The sequence below is a fragment of the Panulirus ornatus genome, chromosome 42 (genome assembly GCF_036320965.1).
Source record: "Panulirus ornatus isolate Po-2019 chromosome 42, ASM3632096v1, whole genome shotgun sequence".
Taxonomy (NCBI): domain Eukaryota; kingdom Metazoa; phylum Arthropoda; class Malacostraca; order Decapoda; family Palinuridae; genus Panulirus; species Panulirus ornatus.
Window position 1 is genome coordinate 8,647,999 of NC_092265.1, and position 25,115 is coordinate 8,673,113.

General features: G+C 41.9%; 3 protein-coding genes across 3 annotated transcripts in view; 2 read left to right on the plus strand and 1 right to left on the minus strand.

Moving 5' to 3' along the window:
* LOC139761891 (uncharacterized) overlaps positions 1-25,115 on the plus strand; it is a 237,616-nt gene that overhangs the window by 2,491 nt on the left and 210,010 nt on the right. The gene's annotated exons all lie outside the window — the stretch shown is intronic.
* LOC139761887 (uncharacterized) lies at positions 455-4,762 on the minus strand. The gene is made up of 6 exons (XM_071686473.1): positions 4,701-4,762; positions 4,246-4,491; positions 3,587-3,776; positions 2,435-2,638; positions 1,783-2,028; positions 455-1,279 (listed from the first exon to the last, which is right to left on the minus strand). Exons 1-6 carry the CDS (start codon positions 4,707-4,709, stop codon positions 1,113-1,115), a joined length of 1,062 nt encoding a protein of 353 aa, XP_071542574.1. The 5' UTR covers positions 4,710-4,762; the 3' UTR covers positions 455-1,112.
* The window catches only part of LOC139761888 (intraflagellar transport protein 22 homolog), a 33,615-nt gene continuing 12,881 nt past the window's right edge, over positions 4,382-25,115 (plus strand). The window contains exons 1-4 of the mRNA XM_071686474.1: positions 4,382-4,519; positions 5,089-5,262; positions 7,074-7,225; positions 9,769-9,941. Of these exons, the coding sequence (XP_071542575.1) occupies positions 7,184-7,225; positions 9,769-9,941 (215 nt within the window). The 5' untranslated portion in view covers positions 4,382-4,519; positions 5,089-5,262; positions 7,074-7,183. The remainder of the gene's footprint in view (positions 4,520-5,088; positions 5,263-7,073; positions 7,226-9,768; positions 9,942-25,115) is intronic.

Below are 25,115 nucleotides of genomic sequence, written 5' to 3' on the forward strand. Positions count from 1 at the left end.
AGAGCAGAAGAGGGTGTTTTGAAATGGTTTGGGCACATGGAGAGAATGAGTGAGGAAAGATTGACCAAGAGGATATATGTGTCGGAGGTGGAGGGAACGAGGAGAAGAGGGAGACCAAATTGGAGGTGGAAAGATGGAGTGAAAAAGATTTTGTGTGATCGGGGCCTGAACATGCAGGAGGGTGAAAGGAGGGCAAGGAATAGAGTGAATTGGAGCGATGTGGTATACAGGGGTTGACGTGCTGTCAGTGGATTGAACCAAGGCATGTGAAGCGTCTGGGGTAAACCATGGAAAGCTGTGTAGGTATGTATATTTGCGTGTGTGGACGTATATACATGTGTATGGGGGGGGGGGGGTTGGGCCATTTCTTTCGTCTGTTTCCTTGCGCTACCTCGCAAACGCGGGAGACAGCGACAAAGTATAAAAAAAAAAAAAAAAAAAAAAAAAAAAGAAAAAGATGGCCCTGAAAGGAGAAGCTTTCTTCTGAAATTAATAAAGTGAATTGTTTGCAAGTCAGAAGGTTCATAACAGTTTTTGATTAGTATAAGCTAAGATGGCTTTTCACCGCTTGTGTCCCAGTAGAGTCCACAAGCTTGTCTGTTCTTGAACAGTTCGAATACTGTAAAGTTGCTTTGAGAAGATTCTTCATATCCGTCTCATACATGATCGTCATTTCCTGCGGTAGCACAAGGAACAGTTACTTTTGTTTGAAGTAACTGCTTCAACTGCAGTGAATAATGACCAGTTCTAGACGAGTGTAAATTGATGAACTGTGATGAGGACTGAGACTAAAGACGAAGATGTTCACTTTGCGGAAAAGCATTAACGAAGTGAATACGCCAGTGTTTGGTGTTGGGCTCGGGGTCCCAATAACAGCTAGCAAATGATAGTGGTAAACATCATCAAAAGAGTCGCCGTAGTGGTGGTAGACGCCATCTATAAACCCATTGTGGAGGTGGTAGATGTCATCTAAGCCACTGTGGTGGTAGTGGTGTTGGTAGACGCCATCTAAAGGGCCACTGTAAGTGTGGTGGTGGTGGTGGTAGACCTGCCTTAGAAAGCCCCTGTGATGATAGACGTCGTCTAGAGGCCACAGTGGTGGTAGACATCATCTAGAGGGCCCCTGTGTAGATGGTCTCGGGGGTCCAGGAACAGCCCGCCACTGGACACCCACCTATATCGTTAACGTGGCGTTCCTCGGCAGCCACTGGCATGAGGGTGGTGTCCTCTAAGTACGGCAGGTACTGACCACAGTCACCCTCCTCCTCCTCCAGCAGTGCTGAGGAAGGAAGCAAAGGTGTCATACATCTTCATATCTACATCATGTCTTTCCCTAAACTCAGAGGAGCGCATGCAAGGTCTTTCTTAACGCCCCTAGAGCATGACGGTACACAGCCCTTGAGCATTTGATGATACGACGAGTAAACACGACGGGGCGATCATCAAGCGCGGCCTTATGGCCCCTGAGAATCATGGTATGACCTTTTTGGTGTGAGAATATGACCCTTTATTCGTCGTGTTCGAGGTGTTACTTCTCTCGGCAGCTGACCATCACACAACAAGCCTCAGGAACACATTGGCAGTGACGGGAATGTGTTCGACGATTTATTTCCCCCCCAGTCAAGGTTCAGAAGAGAACAATGAACTAGGCGCGTTCCAGGACATACATCTTAAAGACATCTATGGGAAATATGAAGGGCAAACAATCATTCATCTCGGAAATTGTAAAATATGAGAAATTGTGACGGTGAATTTGGTGGTTTTGCACTTCTCATGTCTCACCCTTGATGAATGTTACAGTCTGGCCAGCGACGAAGCGCCTGTAGACACTGAATTCCTCAGCAGTGGCGTCGTTGTTATAGCTACAGAATCCAGTCGTCCCCACGGCCTCCGCGAACGGAGGGTCGAGGAAATCTGCGTGGCCAAACTCGGTAGCGTTGATGGACCATCGCTGGGACGAGGGGTCCAACGCCTGGTAGAAACGGTCGTTGCTGAGGTCCTCTGGCGCACAGGCTATCCCACTGAAACCTGGGTGCACGTGAAATGACAAGAAACTCACAGATGTGAGAATATTTAAAGATATAAGGATACAAAGACTGAATAATATACATATTGGCACATAACTATGCACATACAACATGTACTGTACTGTCCAAGTACCTGGAACAGTGTCAAGACCTATATGGATGAATGCCCAGACCTTCCTGGAATATTCTCCAGACCCATACCCCACCTGGACACTGTCCAGACCCATGGCCATCCTGGAATACTGTCCAGATCCGTCATCCACCTAGACACTGCCAAGCCCTATAGTTAGTATACCGTCCAAACTATCCTGGAAAACTGTCCAGACCCAGCATCCACCTGGACCTTATCCTGACCCACCTGGAACTCTACTGTCGAGACTCATCATCCGCCTGGAACACCTACCTACCTGGTAGACTGTCCAGACCGGCCGCTAGGTGGAGCGTCGGAGTGATATAGTTGAGTGACTGTCTAGGGTTGATGCAGTAGATGGGCAGCAGGCCGAAAGGATCCGCACCGTCCACAGGGCTTATGAACACCTGACCTTTGACCTTGCCGCAGGTGCCCTTCAGGTACTCGACCAGTATATGGTTTCCAGCCGAATGGCCACCAACTGCATGAATCAATAAAGTTCCAGATGGGTAAAACATGCCATCTCCAATGTCACACTGAACACCTTATAATGGTTTCCATAAGGTCTGAATCTTGTTGTGTAACTCCTTATATCAAAGGCCACAGGCATGGTCAGAAGTCCTCATTTAAGCCAGAGCCTTAATTAGAATATTAAGATATCTAGAAACATTTGAAGAAGAGTTGAAAAAAGAAATGATACAATTGTTGCAGGGGTGGAAAACTAGCTTTCTGAATAGAAAGTGGGTCTGTTGTTGTATATGTTTGTTTATCAAGGTTTCATATGTAAGAATGTGCTTTCTTTATCAAAATCCATATTAAAACTTTGCCATGTTTACAGTCTACAGTTACTTTCAAAATGAATACTAAGATAAATGTTTTGGTTCAGTTAGCCACATCTCGTTTTTTCTTCATAGATTTTGGACTTTTTAACTTCCCTAAAACATGTCTCAAGGTTAAGTGGGAGGGATCAGGGGAAGAACGGGAATTTTTTGTCATGCTTCGGTCCATGAAATGACATGGCTCATGGCCTTTACCTGTTGACCAGTAGAGTTCTGTGACACTTAACACGAGACGAACGAGTCAGGGACTTTGGGTTTCAAATCAGGAATATCTTTACGTCATCCTCCATCTTGGGATTTCCATATATTAACAGAGAGAACTGTGAGTAATGCTCTTGTTATCGACGGAGGCAACTCGACACAAGTGCAATAGATAGACAAATATCAGCTTGAAAGTCCTCACAGAGATGGTCAGGGAATGATAATTATAATAATAATAATAATAATAATAATAATAATAATAATAATAATGATAATAATAGTAATAATAATAAATACCTATGGTCGTTTTATATATGTAAAAAAACCTAAAGCTTTATATTTTGTTCGTGACGCCTCGTATCCTGCCCTCAGCCAAATGTGTTACTCACGGACAAGGTTCTCCAGATCGAGGTGAACGGAGTCTTCGACACCGCTGTTGTGCAGCCTCTTCTCGAGGTGCTCCTCCGCCCACTCCAGGACGGAGGCAAAGATGGGCACCTTATCCTCAGGGTTGAGGGGTCCTGACATCTTCCATACTACCACCACTGCAATGCCATGCGAGGCTATGTGTTTCATCGTCTGAAAGAGGAAGAATTCAAGGTACGCAGGTTTGGTTTTTTAATGTAATATGTCTCATAGTTTTTGTGTATTCCTCGCCTGTATGGCCTTCACTTTCTTATGTCTCTCACTTGTATACTTGTATATAATCTTCGTCTATGTATTTTTCTTTCAGGTGAATATATCGTTTATTATGTCGTGGATGTACCTAACGTCTACATACACCTTTAAGGGATATTCACATGTGACGGATGTGTACAAGTAAGCGATATACAGAGGTGAGCGACAAACAAATTAGACAGGCATTTTACGGACATAATGAGTGTGTGTGTGTGTGTGTGTGTGTGTGTGCTCATTGCTTATGCGACTATTCTCCATCTTTATTCATCGCTTTATACCCCTCAGCTGTGTATCTACCTCTTATCTATGAAAGACTTCACTAAACATTCCTGTGCTCATCACCATACATACTCCTGTGTTTGTCCCTCACCTGGGCATAAAAATTAGCAGGGGTTACCGCACCCATCCCGTCCAGGAAGTAAAATACATTGTAAGTGCCGCCTTCGGTAGGTAGCCAGACGTCCAAATTCTCCTCGAGGCCTGGAGTGAGAAGGGAGCCGATATGCACCTTCGTCGTGGTATGGCTGCCTGGCTCGTAAGGAAGGAAGACATCCTGGCCGCCCACGTACTCGCAGGAGGCCAGTATTAGCACCAACACCGGGAGAACGACGCCTAACTGTGTCACACCCAGGGAACAATAAGGGGTAAGTTGTCTATTCGAGGCGACTCACTAGTCTTGAACCCTTACATTATATCCCACATCAGCATTGACTTTCAAAAAGCACCCATTGCGTAATTAGATAAAACCCAAACTACTATCAGTTTTGGTAGGTCAAATATATTGTCATCGAAAGTTCACATGGTATTTTTTGGAAAAGGTCTTACCAGCGGCATGGTAACAAAGGTGGTTGCAGGAACGCTTGGGTAGCGAGTGTGTTAGTTGCTTGATTAACATTGATAAAAGAGTTATCTGTCACCCCGTTTTATGTAGCCAAGACACTGATGCCATGTGTGTTATCATTCCTCTGTATATCTCAGTGAAAACAATGTTTTGAAAATTACGCACAGGTCAAGATAGATTATATATATATATATATATATATATATATATATATATATATATATATATATATATATATATATATATATATATATGCATGTACGTGAATACTTATTTTGGTGGCTTACCTGACTTGCTTTTCAGTGAACTAATGGAGGAGGGTATAAAGAAATAATGGTACTAGAGCATTGTGATATATATTGACGTGTACAGGAGAGTGCAGCTCAGGGAAGCGCCACTAATGCTGGTGCTACTACAAGAAGGGAGGAGGTGCTGCCGACGTCCCTTGGTTGTGCTGCAGGAGTGGAGCCAGTGTTGCCGTGCTCCGTGATAACAGATGCTGCGGGATACATGATGACGAGGTTCCACGGATTTCCTGTCAGAGACGTAAGAAACTTCATATTCCCCCCTTCGGAGCGGGTGTGTGCGTGGAAATTACCCTTTTGTACTGTATAGGGAGATCGTTTTACACTCATGGGGGTCCCATCTTTGTAGGTGTATGCACATAAACACACGGTATGGAGTAAATATGTTGTACATATATATACAAGGTCAGGAGACCGTACAGTATGAGTAAAAAACTAATATGAAGAAGAGACAGGCAATATCAACACTGATTAGATATGCTTTACACTGTAGCACGTGTGTTTACGAGGAAGTATTTTCGTGAAGGCCAGCTAATTAATTCCCAGGCCAGACAACACTCGGGAGAGGACTTTACACCTATTTTATAGTTAGACCCTGTGGGACAAGACTGGGTAGTGTGTGAAACGTGACATTTAGAAGATAAAGTATTTTAGTAAAGCGTCTTCATCCCATCCGCTACCTCCGTACCGAAACGAAGATATTCTTTTAGTCTAGTGGTCTGCTATTGGCTTTATAGAGTGCTAATTTATTTTGTTTTACAGGTATCTGGCTTACATTCAACTTAATATCCGTAAGACATAAGGAATCGTAGTTGTTAACGTCGTTTCCCACAAGGCGCTATGTATTTCATTCGTCTGCATGAACTAAAGGCACTTAGCTAACACCTGACGTGAGAAATTATAGGCTGTCTAACGCCGTGTCCTTAGTTATCTTGTGGTGGAATAATGGTAGCCTGAGAATCTTTAATGTAGATGAGCGTGTCTGCGATAAAGGCAGACTTTTATCGAAAACATGCTGTTACGCTTTTGCCATGTAAACCTTCACCTTACTACGCTTATATTGGGTAAGAGGATTGTGTATACTTTATATGCGCGTGCTTCGAAAATGCTTTAAAAACCGCCACGGACAGGGAGATCGTTAATTCCTTCACCATTCACCCATACATTTTTTTTTTTTGCAGACATATACTAACATATAAACTGACGTAGTTTCACACATGCTATCAGATTACAGTGTCTTTCCCAGTTCCAGAGGGAGAGAGAGAGATTTACAGGTGGTCAAAGCCACAGTACCTCTCCTGTCTTAACCATTCTGGAGTTCTTCGCTTCCAAATCCCCTAGACTGACATTACTGAGGATATAAGATCAGGCTCAACGAATCGTCACAGTCTGACGAGGGGGGAGGGGGGGTATATAAATAAAGCATCTAAGACACGTTTGAGTAAACTTCCCCACTTGCATAAAAAAAACCCACACCATACGGACATCTGTACATATTTAAGTATTCTCTTCCATGTTAAATTACAGGGGGGGGGGGGTATATAAATAAAGCATCTAAGACACGTTTGAGTAAACTTCCCCACTTGCATAAAAAAAACCCACACCATACGGACATCTGTACATATTTAAGTATTCTCTTCCATGTTAAATTACAGTACCCCTTCCCTTGTCTCAGTTCGTCTTCACTATGCGTATAAAAGGTGAAATCCACACACGCGCATTGTGTTGTACGATTAACTGTGTACTCTAATTCTAGTTATTAGGTTGTGCTTTCGACATTCTAAGCATATATATATATATATATATATATATATATATATATATATATATATATATATATATATATATATATTAACAAAGTAGATCACTCTAAAGAATGTAGAAATTGAAATCGTTATTCAAGGGTACATGAATATAGATGATTGCTTTTCATGTCAAATAGAATATCTGAATGTAATTAATAATTTTTAATTGTAATAAATAAAAGGAATTAGTAACGAAATTCTTAATATTCATCAAAAAATTTATAAAAAAAAAGTTCTTTTACATTAGGTCTCACTTGTTGATGGCTGCGTTCCAGAGAATGTCAACAAGAATTTCAAGTTGTCAAAGTTTGAACTTTTGTGTGTGGCCTCCTCTATTAGATCATTACAATACCAGTCATGCAAAACAAGATCAAATTACTCATGGTAGGACCACCAGAGGTAAGGACTGAATAGATATATCGTTAGATTAAATACAAGTATACCTGTACGTGTAAACGAGATGACCGGGTAGTAAACATTGTGTCTTGGTTATGGAACTTAAAACATTATATGCAAGACATTTCCCTGCAATTATCTGGTATTTGGGGGAAAATGTGAAATTAAGTGAATTAGCATAAGTTTTGTTTAGCTCAGAATCGTTTGAGCCGTAGTCATTGAATGATTATATGCTGCAGTGAATGTGTACAGCCCACTGTAGCAATTGCAGGTCATAATTCTGAGCATAAAATAGGAACGGTATTCATTAAGGCAAGAGTTATGAGGGTTATGTGGGGCCATGTGAAATATAATTAGGTACAACACTGGTGAAATTGAATATGACGTACACACGTTTTGATGAAAGAATTCAACTAAATGGAACCAATGGGTTCCATCTAATATATATATATAGTTGATATTCAGTGTAGGATTTTTTGTTATAGTACCTCACACTTCTTCAGTTTTAAGTTCTTATAAAGTGGGCAGGGCTCTGAAATACAGGAAATTGTGGAATTAAAGGCACTCACAGTTCACCATTGAGAGTTTAAGTAGTGCATTTGTATCACATTCGGTCACATCTAACACAGTAAGCAAACAGGAGAGATGTTTATGGTATCCTAAAGTCATTTCTAATGTCCTTGTGCACAGTGTGAGGACATCAGAAAAGGGTGTACTGTGAATGTCTGACAGAAGATATTCACTTGGTGCTTGTTTGGATTCTTTAGAGCTCTGTTATATCAATATACCAACCGAATGAAGCCATAGTACAACAAGGAACCTTGTCTATAGAGCCTTTAAACACTAATTTTGATTTTTTCTTTATGCATTCCACAGAATATTACTATGTGCTGTATTTTTTGATATACGTAACCTGTACAGTCACCATATTTGATCTCAGTAAAATTTGTTCCTGGGACTTATGCTCTGCTACTTTAATTGTATTTTATAAATGCTACTTTTACGAGGGAATTTTAAAGGTGTTATGACTTAACAAACTCTTTCACAGGTTCTCTGCTTTTTATGGTATGAATGTGTGAAATCTTACCATATGTTCTCTACTGCTTGTAAAGAAAGTAGTGATAAATCTTGTGTTAGCAAAAGAGCAATTGTATTTTAGATTTAAGGAAATACTGACTTTTGTGTGTTAACGTCTTTGTTTTTGGATGCAAGCTTACATCAAGTAGAATAATTTAGCATCACTGGTACATAGCTTGGTAAGTTCTTAACTATTTACTTGTGCCATCACCTCTTTTTCTTAAACTTTAAAGTTTAATCTAATCAAATTGAGCCTAACATAACAATACAAACAGTTTCAACATATCCTAAGACACCTTATGCCCACGATACAGCTACCATAAAGACAGCTAGTACTTACTACCCATATTCCTTCTCTCTCTTAACTTAGAAACACACATCACACCACTTTACATCCTGTGGTCCCTATGGGAGGATGTGGCCACCTTCTTAAGTGTTGCAGGAGCCTCATAAGGATAGAAGGGAGTGTTCATATTTTTATCAGAATTTTAACATTTATATTCAAGATTGATGAAAATATATGATGATTAGAATCTGTTCACAGAAAATATATTATGAGTTATGCAGTGTTACCCAGCTTAGCTTGATTTGATCTGACTTAAACTAATCAAATTTTATCTTGACCTTACCTGATCAAGGTTAACTGATCAGAAGTTACCTCTCCACTGACTTCACGTAACTTTGTTTTTATTCTTAATTGTCTGTCCCACTTTAGTGAATTGGCATCAGTCTTTGTATCATTGACCACTATCCATAGCCAAGCCCCACAGAATACTCCAGCTTATTAGGTATTTAAATAGGTCAGGAATGTGGTTTTGTAATTTTTAGACAAATATCAGGATTGTTTCTTAAATGATGGGATAGGGTAGAGTTTTTACAAACTATTTTTGGTTGGTGTAGATAAGGAAATTAGTGGCTTATTATGTGTATAGGTGGCATTATATGTTTGTCATCAAATGTATTCATGTATTTTTCATCCCATGGTTATCCTCTTCTTCTAGACCTTGTTCTCGTATTGTTAGATAAGAAGCTGAGTTAGTAACCATCTAATGGAAATCATTTAGTCTGTTAATTCATAGACATGCAGTACATTATATTACACCCATCCTTCACTTCATGGTGGGGTTATGTTTAGTGAAAACTTGCATAAAGAGAAATCACATATAGCGACCCAGTAAACACAGAGGAAAATGGAACCCCATTTACCCCACCCACCAACCCTCATGGAAGGTTTGGTCCACTTTCTACAGCATAAACCTGCGTAGTAGAAAACTGTGACTATAAAAAGACAGCTAGGTTCCTCGCAGAATAGCAAAGTTGCACATAATAATTCTACATAAAGTTAGGGATGGTTGCATTTTCATCAACCACCATACCTTTTATTTTCAAAAGTTCCAGTAATCCTTCATAATGTTTAAGTTTAGATTTGAAAATTTTAAGTCTAGCTTTTAATAATTTTCCTGTTTCAGTGTGGTAAGACAGCTTTAGCCAACTTTCTAAGCGAAGCAGGAGAAGTGGGAGGTGGTGAATACCGACCGACAAAAGGTTGTCGGATTATTGAGTTTGAAGTTCCCAATGTATCTGTAAAGAGTATGACAACTAAGGCTGAAGTTGAGTTATGGGATGTGAGTGGAGACAGAAGGTGAGTAGCTACCGACTGTAATGTAAATTTATTTGAACTGTAAGCATTCCCCAAAAGATAAGCTCTTGTATCAGTAAAAATATATACATACAGGACCATACATAGATGTATACATACATATACATATCAACATATACACATACATATATATAGCCATCTACATATATACACTTGTACATATTCATACTCACTTGCCTTCATCCATTCCTGGTGCCACCCCATAACACAAGAAATAGCTTTGCCAACCCTTGCGTCAGCAAGGTAGCGCCAGGAAAACAAACAAAAAAAAAGGCCACATTTGTTCACATATTCACCATTTCTCATGTTGGCAAGGTAGCATTGAGAATAGAGGACTGAGCCTTAGAAGAAAAATCCTCACTTGGTCCCCTTCTTTGTTCCTTCTTTTCGAAAAGTAAAAACTGGAGGGAAGGATCTAGAGAAGGTATATGATAGAGATGCTCTGTGGAAGGAATTAAGAGTATATGGTGTGGGAGGTAAGTTGTTAGAAACAGTGAAAAGTTTTTATCGAGGATGTAAGGCATATATATGAGTAGGGAGAGAGGAAAGTGATTGGTTCCCAGTGAATGTTGGTTTGCGGCAGAGGTGCACGATGTTTCCATTGTTGTTTAATTTGTTTGTGGATGGGGTTGTTAGGGAGGTGAATGCAAGAATTTTGCAGAGAGGGCCAAGTATGCAGTTTGTTGTGGATGAGAGGTCTTGGGAAGTGAGTCAGTTGTTGTTCGCTGATGATACAACGCTGGTGGCTGATTCGGATGAGAAACTGCTGAAGCTGGTGACTGAGTATGGTATAGTTTGTGGAAGAAGAAAGCTGAGAGTAAATGTGAATAAGAGCAAGGTTATTAGTTTCAGTAGGGTTGAGGGACAAGTGAATTAGGAGGTAAGGCAGACAGTATGAATTATGCACATGGGTATATATGTCTGTGTGGGTATATATATTTATACATTGAGATGTATAGGTATGTATATTTGTGTGTGTGGACGTGTATGTATATACATGTGTATGTGGGTGGGTTGGGCCATTCTTTTGTCTGTTTCCTTGTGCTACATCACTAACGTGGGAGACAGCGACAAAGCAAAAGAAATGAATATATATATACATATATATATATATATATATATTATACCTGGGGATAGGGGATTAAGAATACTTCCCACGTATTCCCTGCGTGTCGTAGAAGGCGACTAAAAGGGGAGGGAGCGGGGGGCTGGAAATCCTCCCCTCTAGTTTTTTTTTTTTTTAATTTTCCAAGGGAAGGAACAGAGGGGGCCAGTTGAGGATATTCCAAAAAAGGTCCAGTCCTCTGTTCTTGGCGCTACCTCGCTAACGCGGGAAATGGCGAATGGTTTGAAAGAAAGAAAGATATATATATATATATATATATATATATATATATATATATATATATATATATTTTTTTTATTATACTTTGTCGCTGTCTCCCGTGTTTGCGAGGTAGCGCAAGGAAACAGACGAAAGAAATGGCCCAACCCCCCCCCCCCATACACATGTATATACATACGTCCACACACGCAAATATACATACCTACACAGCTTTCCATGGTTTACCCCAGACGCTTCACATGCCTTGATTCAATCCACTGACAGCACGTCAACCCCGGTATACCACATCGCTCCAATTCACTCTATTCCTTGCCCTCCTTTCACCCTCCTGCATGTTCAGGCCCCGATCACACAAAATCTTTTTCACTCCATCTTTCCACCTCCAATTTGGTCTCCCTCTTCTCCTCGTTCCCTCCACCTCCGACACATATATCCTCTTGGTCAATCTTTCCTCACTCATTCTCTCCATGTGCCCAAACCACTTCAAAACACCCTCTTCTGCTCTCTCAACCACGCTCTTTTTATTTCCACACATCTCTCTTACCCTTACGTTACTCACTCGATCAAACCACCTCACACCACACGTTCTCCTCAAACATCTCATTTCCAGCACATCCATCCTCCTGCGCACAACTCTATCCATAGCCCACGCCTCGCAACCATACAACATTGTTGGAACCACTATTCCTTCAAACATACCCATTTTTGCTTTCCGAGATAATGTTCTCGACTTCCACACATTCTTCAAGGCCCCCAGAATTTTCGCCCCCTCCCCCACCCTATGATCCACTTCCGCTTCCATGGTTCCATCCGCTGACAGATCCACTCCCAGATATCTAAAACACTTCACTTCCTCCAGTTTTTCTCCATTCAAACTCACCTCCCAATTGACTTGACCCTCAACCCTACTGTACCTAATAACCTTGCTCTTATTCACATTTACTCTTAACTTTCTTCTTCCACACACTTTACCAAACTCAGTCACCAGCTTCTGCAGTTTCTCACATGAATCAGCCACCAGCGCTGTATCATCAGCAAACAACAACTGACTCACTTCCCAAGCTCTCTCATCCCCAACAGACTTCATACTTGCCCCTCTTTCCAAAACTCTTGCATTTACCTCCCTAACAACCCCATCCATAAACTAATTAAACAACCATGGAGACATCACACACCCCTGCCGCAAACCTACATTCACTGAGAACCAATCACTTTCCTCTCTTCCTACACGTACACATGCCTTACATCCTCGATAAAAACTTTTCACTGCTTCTAACAACTTTCCTCCCACACCATATATTCTTAATACCTTCCACGGAGCATCTCTATCAACTCTATCATATGCCTTCTCCAGATCCATAAATGCTACATACAAATCCATTTGCTTTTCTAAGTATTTCTCACATACATTCTTCAAAGCAAACACCTGATCCACACATCCTCTACCACTTCTGAAACCACACTGCTCTTCCCCAATCTGATGCTCTGTACATGCCTTCACCCTATCAATCAATACCCTCCCATATAATTTACCAGGAATACTCAACAAACTTATAAATCTGTAATTTGAGCACTCACTCTTATCCCCTTTGCCTTTGTACAGTGGCACTATGCACGCATTCCGCCAATCCTCAGGCACCACACCATGAGTCATACATACATTAAATAACCTTACCAACCAGTCAACAATACAGTCACCCCCTTTTTTAATAAATTCCACTGCAATACCATCCAAACCTGCTGCCTTGCCGGCTTTCATCTTCCGCAAAGCTTTCACTACCTCTTCTCTGTTTACCAAATCATTTTCCCTAACCCTCTCACTTTGCACACCACCTCGACCAAAACACCCTATATCTGCCACTCTATCATCAAACACATTCAACAAACCTTCAAAATACTCACTCCATCTCCTTCTCACATCACCACTACTTGTTATCACCTCCCCATTTGCGCCCTTCACTGAAGTTCCCATTTGCTCCCTTGTCTTACGCACTTTATTTACCTCCTTCCAGAACATCTTTTTATTCTCCCTAAAATTTAATGATACTCTCTCACCCCAACTCTCATTTGCCCTTTTTTTCACCTCTTGCACCTTTCTCTTGACCTCCTGTCTCTTTCTTTTATACATCTCCCACTCAATTGCATTTTTTCCCTGCAAAAATCGTCCATGTGCCTCTCTCTTCTCTTTCACTAATACTCTTACTTCTTCATCCCTCCACTCACTACCCTTTCTAATCAACCCACCTCCCACTCTTCTCATGCCACAAGCATCTTTTGCGCAATCCATCACTGATTCCCTAAATACATCCCATTCCTCCCCCACTCCCCTTACTTCCATTGTTCTCACCTTTTTCCATTCTGTACTCAGTCTCTCCTGGTACTTCCTCACACAGGTCTCCTTCCCAAGCTCACTTACTCTCACCACCCTCTTCACCCCAACATTCACTCTTCTTTTCTGAAAACCCATACAAATCTTCACCTTAGCCTCCACAAGATAATGATCAGACATCCCTCCAGTTGCACCTCTCAGCACATTAACATCCAAAAGTCTCTCTTTCGCACGCCTGTCAATTAACACGTAATCCAATAACGCTCTCTGGCCATCTCTCCTACTTACATAAGTATACTTATGTATATCTCACTTTTTAAACCAGGTATTCCCAATCATCAGTCCTTTTTCAGCACATAAATCTACAAGCTCTTCACCATTTCCATTTACAACACTGAACACCCCATGTATACCAATTATTCCCTCAACTGCCACATTACTCACCTTTGCATTCAAATCACCCATCACCATAACCCGGTCTCGTGCATCAAAACCACTAACACACTCATTCAGCTGCTCCCAAAACACTTGCCTCTCATGATCTTTCTTCTCATGCCCAGGTGCATATGCACCAATAATCACTTACCTCTCTCCATCAACTTTCAGTTTTACCCATATTAATCGAGAATTTACTTTCTTACATTCTATCACATACTCTCACAACTCCTGTTTCAGGAGTATTGCTACTCCTTCCCTTGCTCTTGTCCTCTCACTAACCCCTGACTTTACTCCCCAGACATTCCCAAACCACTCTTCCCCTTTACCCTTGAGCTTCGTTTCACTCAGAGCCAAAACATCCAGGTTCCTTTCCTCAAACATACTACCTATCTCTCCTTTTTTCACATCATGGTTACATCCACACACATTTAGGCACCCCACTCTGAGCCTTCGAGGAGGATGAGCACTCCCCGCGTGACTCCTTCTTCTGTTTCCCATTTTAGAAAGTTTTTTTTTTTTTTTTCCCCCGCGTGTGCGAGGTAGTGCAAGGAACCAGACGAAAGAAATGGCCCAACCCACCCCCATACACATGTATATACATACGTCCACACACGCAAATATACATACCTACACAGCTTTCCATGGTATACCCCAGATGCTTCACATGCCCTGATTCAATCCACTGACAGCACGTCAACCCCGGTATACCACCTCGATCCAATTCACTCTATTCCTTGCCCTCCTTTCACCCTCCTGCATGTTCAGGCCCCGATCACACAAAATCTTTTTCACTCCATCTTTCCACCTCCAATTTGGTCTCCCACTTCTTCTCGTTCCCTCCACCTCCGACACATATATCCTCTTGGTCAATCTTTCCTCACTCATTCTCTCCATGTGCCCAAACCATTTCAAGACACCCTCTTCTGCTCTCTCAACCACGCTCTTTTTATTTCCACACATCTCTCTTACCCTTACGTTACTTACTCGATCAAACCACCTCACACCACACATTGTCCTCAAACATCTCATTTCCAGCACATCCATCCTCCTGCGCACAACTCTATCCATAGCCCACGCCTCGCAACCATACAACATTGTTGGAACCACTATTCCTTCAAACATACCCATTTTTGCTTTCCGAGATAATGTTCTCGACTTCCACACATTCTTCAAGGCTCCCAGGATTTTCGCCCCCTCCCCCACCCTATGATCCACTTCCGCTTCCATGGTTCCATCCGCTGCCAGATCCACTCCCAGATATCTAAAACACTTTACTTCCTCCAGTTTTGCTCCATTCAAACTTACCTCCCAGTTGACTTGACCCTCAACCCTTCTGTACCTAATAACCTTGCTCTTATTCACATTTACTCTTAACTTTCTTCTTTCACACACTTTACCAAACTCAGTCACCAGCTTCTGCAGTTTCTCACATGAATCAGCCACCAGCGCTGTATCATCAGTGAACAACAACTGACTCACTTCCCAAGCTCTCTCATCCCAACAGACTTCATACTTGCCCCTCTTATATATATATATATATATATATATATATATATTCCTGACGCTACCTTGCTGATGCAGGAAACGGCAATTAAGTATAATATTGAATAAATATATATATATATATATATATATATATATATATATATATATATATATATATATATATCTATCTGATATATTCCCACGTATTCCCTGCGTGTCGTAGAAGGCGACTAAAAGGGGAGGGAGCGGAGGGCTGGAAATCCTCCCCTCTCGTTTTTTTAATTTTCCAAAAGGAGGAACAGAGGGGGGCCAGGTGAGGATATCCCACAAAGGCCCAGTCCTCTGTTCTTAAAGCTACCTCGCTAACGTGGGAAATGGCGAATAGTTTAAAAGAAAGAAAGAATATATATATATATATATATATATATATATATATGTATTGTTGACTGGTTGGTAAGGTTATTTAATGTATGTATGACTCATGGTGAGGTGCCTGAGGATTGGCGGAATGCGTGCATAGTGCCATTGTACAAAGGCAAAGGGGATAAGAGTGAGTGCTCAAATTACAGAGGTATAAGTTTGTTGAGTATTCCTGGTAAATTATATGGGAGGGTATTGATTGAGAGGGTGAAGGCATGTACAGAGCATCAGATTGGGGAAGAGCAGTGCGGTTTCAGAAGTGGTAGAGGATGTGTGGATCAGGTGTTTGCTTTGAAGAATGTATGTGAGAAATACTTAGAAAAGCAAATGGATTTGTATGTAGCATTTATGGATCTGGAGAAGGCATATGATAGAGTTGATAGAGATGCTCTGTGGAAGGTATTAAGAATATATGGTGTGGGAGGCAAGTTGTTAGAAGCAGTGAAAAGTTTTTATCGAGGATGTAAGGCATGTGTACGTGTAGGAAGAGAGGAAAGTGATTGGTTCTCAGTGAATGTAGGTTTGCGGCAGGGGTGTGTGATGTCTCCATGGTTGTTTAATTTGTTTATGGATGGGGTTGTAAGGGAGGTAAATGCAAGAGTCCTGGAAAGAGGGGCAAGTATGAAGTCTGTTGGGGATGAGAGAGCTTGGGAAGTGAGTCAGTTGTTGTTCGCTGATGATACAGCGCTGGTGGCTGATTCATGTGAGAAACTGCAGAAGCTGGTGACTGAGTTTGGTAAAGTGTGTGGAAGAAGAAAGTTGAGAGTAAATGTGAATAAGAGCAAGGTTATTAGGTACAGTAGGGGTGAGGGTCAAGTCAATTGGGAGGTGAGTTTGTATGGAGAAAAACTGGAGGAAGTGAAGTGTTTTAGATATCTGGGAGTGGATCTGTCAGCGGATGGAACCATGGAAGCGGAAGTGGATCATAGGGTGGGGGAGGGGGCGAAAATTTTGGGAGCCTTGAAAAATGTGTGGAAGTCGAGAACATTATCTCTGAAAGCGAAAATGGGTATGTTTGAGGGAATAGTGGTTCCAACAATGTTGTATGGTTGCGAGGCGTGGGCTATGGATAGAGATGTGCGCAGGAGGATGGATGTGCTGGAAATGAGATGTTTGAGGACAATGTGTGGTGTGAGGTGGTTTGATCGAGTAAGTAACGTAAGGGTAAGAGAGATGTGTGGAAATAAAAAGAGCGTGGTTGAGAGAGCAGAAGAGGGTGTTTTGAAATGGTTTGGGCACATGGAGAGAATGAGTGAGGAGAGATTGACCAAGAGGATATATGTGTCGGAGGTGGAGGGAACGAGGAGAAGAGGGAGACCAAATTGGAGGTGGAAAGATGGAGTGAAAAAGATTTTGTGTGATCGGGGCCTGAACATGCAGGAGGGTGAAAGGAGGGCAAGGAATAGAGTGAATTGGAGTCATGTGGTATACAGGGGTTGACGTGCTGTCAGTGGATTGAATCAAGGCATGTGAAGCGTCTGGGGTAAACCATGGAAAGCTGTGTAGGTATGTATATTTGCGTGTGTGGACGTGTGTATGTACATGTGTATGGGGGGGGGGTTGGGCCATTTCTTTCGTCTGTTTCCTTGCGCTACCTCGCAAACGCGGGAGACAGCGACAAAGTATAAAAAAAAAAAGAAAAAAAAATATATATTTTTTTTTTTTATACCTCGTCGCTGTCTCCCGCGTTTGCGAGGTAGCGCAAGGAAACAGACGAAAGAAATGGCCCAACCCCCCCCCATACACATGTACATACACACGTCCACACACGCAAATATACATACCTACACAGCTTTCCATGGTTTACCCCGGACGCTTCACATGCCTTGATTCAATCCACTGACAGCACGTCAACCCCTGTATACCACATCGCTCCAATTCACTCTATTCCTTGCCCTCCTTTCACCCTCCTGCATGTTCAGGCCCCGATCACACAAAATCCTTTTCACTCCATCTTTCCACCTCCAATTTGGTCTCCCTCTTCTCCTCGTTCCCTCCACCTCCGACACATATATCCTCTTGGTCAATCTTTCCTCACTCATTCTCTCCATGTGCCCAAACCATTTCAAAACACCCTCTTCTGCTCTCTCAACCACGCTCTTTTTATTTCCACACATCTCTCTTACCCTTACGTTACTTACTCGATCAAACCACCTCACACCACACATTGTCCTCAAACATCTCATTTCCAGCACATCCATCCTCCTGCGAACAACTCTATCCATAGCCCACGCCTCGCAACCATACAACATTGTTGGAACCACTATTCCTTCAAACATACCCATTTTTGCTTTCCGGGATAATGTTCTCGACTTCCACACATTTTTCAAGGCTCCCAAAATTTTCGCCCCCTCCCCCACCCTATGATCCACTTCCACTTCCATGGTTCCATCCGCTGACAGATCCACTCCCAGATATCTAAAACACTTCACTTCCTCCAGTTTTTCTCCATTCAAACTCACCTCCCAATTGACTTGACCCTCAACCCTACTGTACCTAATAACCTTGCTCTTATTCACATTTACTCTTAACTTTCTTCTTCCACACACTTTACCAAACTCCGTCACCAGCTTCTGCAGTTTCTCACATGAATCTGCCACCAGCGTTGTATCATCAGCGAACAACAACTGACTCACTTCCCAAGCTCTCTCATCCCCAACAGACTTCATACTTGCCCCTCTTTCCAAGACTCTTGCATTTACCTCCCTAACAACCCCATCCATAAACAAATTAAACAACCATGGAGACATCACACACCCCTGCCGCAAACCTACATTCACTGAGAACCAATCACTTTCCTCTCTTCCTACACGTACACATGCCTTACATCCTCGATAAAAACCTTTCACTGCTTCTAACAACTTGCCTCCCACACCATATATTCTTAATACCTTCCACAGAGCATCTCTATCAACTCTATCATATGCCTTCTCCAGATCCATAAATGCTACATACAAATCCATTTGCTTTTCTAAGTATTTCTCACATACATTCTTGAAAGCAAACACCTGATCCACACATCCTCTACCACTTCTGAAACCACACTGCTCTTCCCCAATCTATATATATATATATATATATATATATATATATATATATATATATATATATATATATATATATATATATACATTTTTCATATGTATATATAGGTATATGTGTGTGTGTGTGTATATGTGCGTATGTATGTGTATGTATGTATGTATATGTATATATATATATATATTATCCCTGGGGATAGGGGTGAAAGAATACTTCCCACGCATTCCTCGCGTGTCGTAGAAGGCGACTAGAGGGGACGGGAGCGGGGGGCCAGAAATCCTTCCCTCCTTGTATTTTTTAACTTTCTAAAATGGGAAACAGAAGAAGGAGTCACGCGGGGAGTGCTCATCCTCCTCGAAGGCTCAGACTGGGGTGTCTAAATGTGTGTGGATGTAACCAAGATGTGAAAAAAGTAGAGATAGGTAGTATGTTTGAGGAAAGGAACCTGGATGTTTTGGCTCTGAGTGAAACGAAGCTCAAGGGTAAAGGGGAAGAGTGGTTTGGGAATGTCTTGGGAATAAAGTCAGGGGTTAGTGAGAGGACAAGAGCAAGGGAAGGAGTAGCAGTACTCCTGAAACAGGAGTTGTGGGAATATGTGATAGAATGTAAGAAAGTAAATTCTCGATTAATATGGGTAAAACTGAAAGTTCATGGAGAGAGATGGGTGATTATTGGTGCATATGCACCTGGGCATGAGAAGAAAGATCATGAGAGGCAAGTGTTTTGGGAGCAGCTGAATGAGTGTGTTAGTGGTTTTGATGCACGAGACCGGGTTATAGTGATGGGTGATTTGAATGCAAAGGTGAGTAATGTAGCAGTTGAGGGAATAATTGGTATACATGGGGTGTTCAGTGTTGTAAATGGAAATGGTGAAGAGCTTGTAGATTTATGTGCTGAAAAAGGACTGGTGATTGGGAATACCTGGTTTAAAAAGCGAGATATACATAAGTATACGTATGTAAGTAGGAGAGATGGCCAGAGAGCGTTATTGGATTACGTGTTAATTGACAGGCGTGCGAAAGAGAGACTTTTGGATGTTAATGTGCTGAGAGGTGCAACTGGAGGGATGTCTGATCATTTTCTTGTGGAGGCTAAGGTGAAGATTTGTATGGGTTTTCAGAAAAGAAGAGTGAATGTTGGGGTGAAGAGGGTGGTGAGAGTAAGTGAGCTTGGGAAGGAGACTTGTGTGAGGAAGTACCAGGAGAGACTGAGTACAGAATGGAAAAAGGTGAGAACAATGGAAGTAAGGGGAGTGGGGGAGGAATGGGATGTATTTAGGGAATCAGTGATGGAGTGCGCAAAAGATGCTTGTGGCATGAGAAGCGTGGGAGGTGGGTTGATTAGAAAGGGTAATGAGTGGTGGAATGAAGAAGTAAGATTATTAGTGAAAGAGAAGGGAGAGGCATTTGGATGATTTTTGCAGGGAAAAAATGCAATTGAGTGGGAGATGTATAAAAGAAAGAGACAGGAGGTCAAGAGAAAGGTGCAAGAGGTGAAAAAGAGGGCAAATGAGAGTTGGGGTGAGAGAGTATCATTAAATTTTAGGGAGAATAAAAAGATGTTCTGGAAGGAGGTAAATAAAGTGCGTAAGACAAGGGAGCAAATGGGAACTTCAGTGAAGGGCGCTAATGGGGAGGTGATAACAAGTAGTGGTGATGTGAGAAGGAGATGGAGTGAGTATTTTGAAGGTTTGTTGAATGTGTTTGATGATAGAGTGGCAGATATAGGGTGTTTTGGTCGAGGTGGTGTGCAAAGTGAGAGGGTTAGGGAAAATGATTTGGTAAACAGAGAGGCGGTAGTAAAAGCTTTGCGGAAGATGAAAGCCGGCAAGGCAGCAGGTTTGGATGGTATTGCAGTGGAATCTATTAAAAAAGGGGGTGACTGTATTGTTGACTGGTTGGTAAGGTTAGTTAATGTATGTATGACTCATGGTGAGGTGCCTGAGGATTGGCGGAATGCGTGCATAGTGCCATTTTACAAAGGCAAAGGGGATAAGAGTGAGTGTTCAAATTACAGAGGTATAAGGTGAAGGCATGTACAGAGCATTAGATTGGGGAAGAGCAGTGTGGTTTCAGAAGTGGTAGAGGATGTGTGGATCAGGTGTTTGCTTTGAAGAATTTATGTGAGAAATACTTAGAAAAGCAAATGGATTTGTATGTAGCATTTATGGATCTGGAGAAGGCATATGATAGAGTTGATAGAGATGCTCTGTGGAAGGTATTAAGAATATATGGTGTGAGAGACAAGTTGTTAGAAGCAGTGAAAAGTTTTTATCGAGGATGTAAGGCATGTGTACGTGTAGGAAGTGAGGAAAGTGATTGGTTCTCAGTGAATGTAGGTTTGCGGCAGGGGTGTGTGATGTCTCCATGGTTGTTTAATTTGTTTATGGATGGGGTTGTTAGGGAGGTAAATTCAAGAGTTTTGGAAAGAGGGGCAAGTATGAAGTCTGTTGTGGATGAGAGAGCTTGAGATGTGAGTCAGTTGTTGTTCGCTGATGATACAGCGCTGGTGGCTGATTCATGTGAGAAACTGCAGAAGCTGGTGACTGAGTTTGGTAAAGTGTGTGAAAGAAGAAAGTTAAGAGTAAATGTGAATAAGAGCAAGGTTATTAGGTACAGTAGGGTTGAGGGTCAAGTCAATTGGGAGGTAAGTTTGAATGGAGAAAACTGGAGGAAGTAAAGTGTTTTAGATATCTGGGAGTGGATCTGGCAGCGGATGGAACCATGGAAGCGGAAGTGAATCATAGGGTGGGGGAGGGGGCGAAAATCCTGGGATCCTTGAAGAATGTGTGGAAGTCGAGAACATTATCTCGGAAAGCAAAAATGGGTATGTTTGAAGGAATAGTGGTTCCAACAATGTTGTATGTTTGCGAGGCGTGGGCTATGGATAGAGTTGTGCGCAGGAGGGTGGATGTGCTGGAAATGAGATGTGTGAGGACAATGTGTGGTGTGAGATGGTTTGATCGAGTAAGTAATGTAAGGGTAAGAGAGATGTGTGGAAATAAAAAAAGCGTGGTTGAGAGAGCAGAAGAGGGTGTTTTGAAATGGTTTGGGCACATGGAGAGAATGAGTGAGGAAAGATTGACCAAGAGGATATATGTGTCGGAGGTGGAGGGAACGAGGAGAAGTGGGATACCAACTTGGAGGTGGAAAGATGGAGTGAAAAAGATTTTGAGTGATTGGGGCCTGAACATGCAGGAGGGTGAAAGGCGGGCAAGGAATAGAGTGAATTGGAGCGATGTGGTATACCGGGGTTGACGTGCTGTCAGTGGATTGAATCAGGGCATGTGAAGCGTCTGGGGTAAACCATGGAAAGTTGTGTGGGGCCTGGATGTGGAAAGGGAGCTGTGGTTTCGGGCATTCTTGCATGATAGCTAGAGACTGAGTGTGAACGAATGGGGCCTTTGTTGTTTTTTCCTAGCACTACCTCGCACACATGAGGGGGGAGGGGGATGGTATTCCATGTGTGGCGAGGTGGCGATGTGAATGAATAAAGGCAGACTGTGAATTGTGTGCATGTGTATATGTGTCTGTGTGTATATATATATGTGTACATTGAAATGTATATGTATGTATATTTGCATGTGTGGATGTTTATGTATATACATGTGTATGGGGGTGGGTTGGGCCATTTCTTTCGCCTGTTTCCTTGCACTACCTCGCAAATGCGGGAGACAGCGACAAAGCAAAATATATATATATATATATATATATATATATATATATATATATATATATATATATGTATATATATATAAATTGGAGGTGGAAAGATGGAGTGAAAAAGATTTTGTGTGATCGGGGCCTGAACATGCAGGAGGGTGAAAGGAGGGCAAGGAATAGAGTGAATTGGAGCGATGTGGTATACCGGGGTTGACGTGCTGTCAGTGGATTGAAGCAGGGCATGTGAAGCGTCTGGGGTAAACCATGGAGAGCTGTGTAGGTATGTATATTTGCGTGTGTGGACGTATGTATATACATGTGTATGGGGGGGGGCCATTTCTTTCGTCTGTTTCCTTGCGCTACCTCGCAAACGCGGGAGACAGCGACAAAGTAAAAAAAAAAAATATATATATATATATATATATATATATATATATATATATATATATATATATATATATATATATATATATAGGGTGTTTTGAAGTGGTTTGGGCACATGGAGAGGATGAGTGAGGAAAGATTGACCAAGAGGATATATGTGTCGGAGGTGGAGGGAGCAAGGAGAAGAGGGAGACCAAATTGGAGGTGGAAAGATGGAGTGAAAAAGATTTTGTGTGATCGGGGCCTGAACATGCAGGAGGGTGAAAGGAGGGCAAGGAATAGAGTGAATTGGAGCATGTGGTATACCGGGGTTGACGTGCTGTCAGTGGATTGAATCAAGGCATGTGAAGCGTCTGGGGTAAACCATGGAAAGCTGTGTAGGTATGTATATTTGCGTGTGTGGACGTATGTATATACATGTGTATGGGGGGGGGTTGGGCCATTTCTTTCGTCTGTTTCCTTGCGCTACCTCGCAAACGCGGGAGACAGCGACAAAGTATAAAAAAAAAAATATATATATATATATATATATATATATATATATATATATATATATATATATATATATATATATTATCCCTGGGGATAGGGGATTAAGAATACTTCCCACGTATTCCCTGCGTGTCGTAGAAGGCGACTAAAAGGGGAGGGAGCGGGGGGCTGGAAATCCTCCCCCCTCGGTTTTTTTTTTTTTTTTTAATTTTCCAAAAGAAGGAACAGAGAATTGGGCCAGGTGAGGGTATTCCCTCAAAGGCCCAGTCCTCTGTTCTTAACGCTACCTCGCTAATGCGGGAAATGGCGAATAGTTTGGAAAAATATATATATATATATACATATATATATATATATATATATGTTTATATGAGTGGAAGTGTCTTTGTTTGTTTCCTGGCACTGCCTTGCTGACATGGGAAATAGGAATCAAGTATGAAAAAAACTATATATTATATATGTATAGCAGTGTGAGAAACTGCAGAAGCTGGTGACTGAGTTTGGTAAAGTGTGTGAAAGAAGAAAGCTGAGAGTAAATTTGAATAAGACCAAGGTTATTAGGTACAGTAGGGTTAAGGGACAAGTCAATTGGGAGGTAGGTTTGAATGGAGAAAAACTGGAAGAAGTGAAGTGTTTTAGATATCTGGGAGTGGATTTGGCAGCGGATGGAACCATGGAAGCGGAAGTGAATCATAGGGTGGGGGAGGGGGCGAAAGTTTTGGGAGCGTTGAAGAATGTGTGGAAGTCGAGAACATTATCTTGGAAAGCAAAAATGGGTATGTTTGAAGAATTAGTGGTTCCAACAATGTTATATGGTTGCGAGGCATGGGCTATAGATAAGAGTTGTGCAGAGGTGGGTCGATGTGCTGGAAATGAGATGTTTGAGGACAATATGTGGTGTGAGGTGGTTTTATCGAGTAAGTAATAATAGGGTAAGAGAGATGTGTGGTAATAAAAAGAGTGTGGTTGAGAGAGCAGAAGAAGGTGTTTTGAAATGGTTTCGTCACATGGAGAGAATGAGTGAGGAAAGATTGATCAAGAGGATGTATGTGTTAGAGGTGGAGGGAACGAGGAGAAGTGGGAGACCAAATTGGAGGTGGAAAGATGGAGTGAAAAAGATTTTGAGTGATCGGGGCCTGAACATGCAGGAGGGTGAAAGGCGTGCAAGGAATAGAGTGAATTGGAACGATGTGGTATGGTGGGGTCGACATGCTGTCAATGGATTGAACCAGGGCATGTGAAGCGTCTGGGGTAAACCATGGAAAGTTCTGTGGGGCCTGGATGTGGAAAGGGAGCTGTGGTTTTGATGTATTATTACATGACAGCTAGAGACTGAGTGTGAACAAATGTGGCCTTTGTTGTCTTTTCCTAGAGCTACCTTGCGCACATGAGGGGGGAGGGGGTTGTTATTTCATGTGTGGCGGGGTGGCAATGGGAATGAATAAAGGCAGACAGTATGAATTATGTACATGTGTATATATGTATTTGTCTATGTGTATATATATTTGTATACGTTGAGATGTATAGGTATATATGTGTGTGTGTGGACGTGTATGTGG

What these genes read in the sequence shown, in the direction of transcription:
- LOC139761887 (XM_071686473.1), bottom strand. An exon ending in CTGCTAATTTTTATGCCCAG is followed by an intron (nt 3,777 to 4,245) that starts GTGAGGGACAAA and finishes TTCCTCTTTCAG; the next exon opens with ACGATGAAACACATAGCCTC. An exon ending in CGATCTGGAGAACCTTGTCC is followed by an intron (nt 2,639 to 3,586) that starts GTGAGTAACACA and finishes TGATTCATGCAG; the next exon opens with TTGGTGGCCATTCGGCTGGA.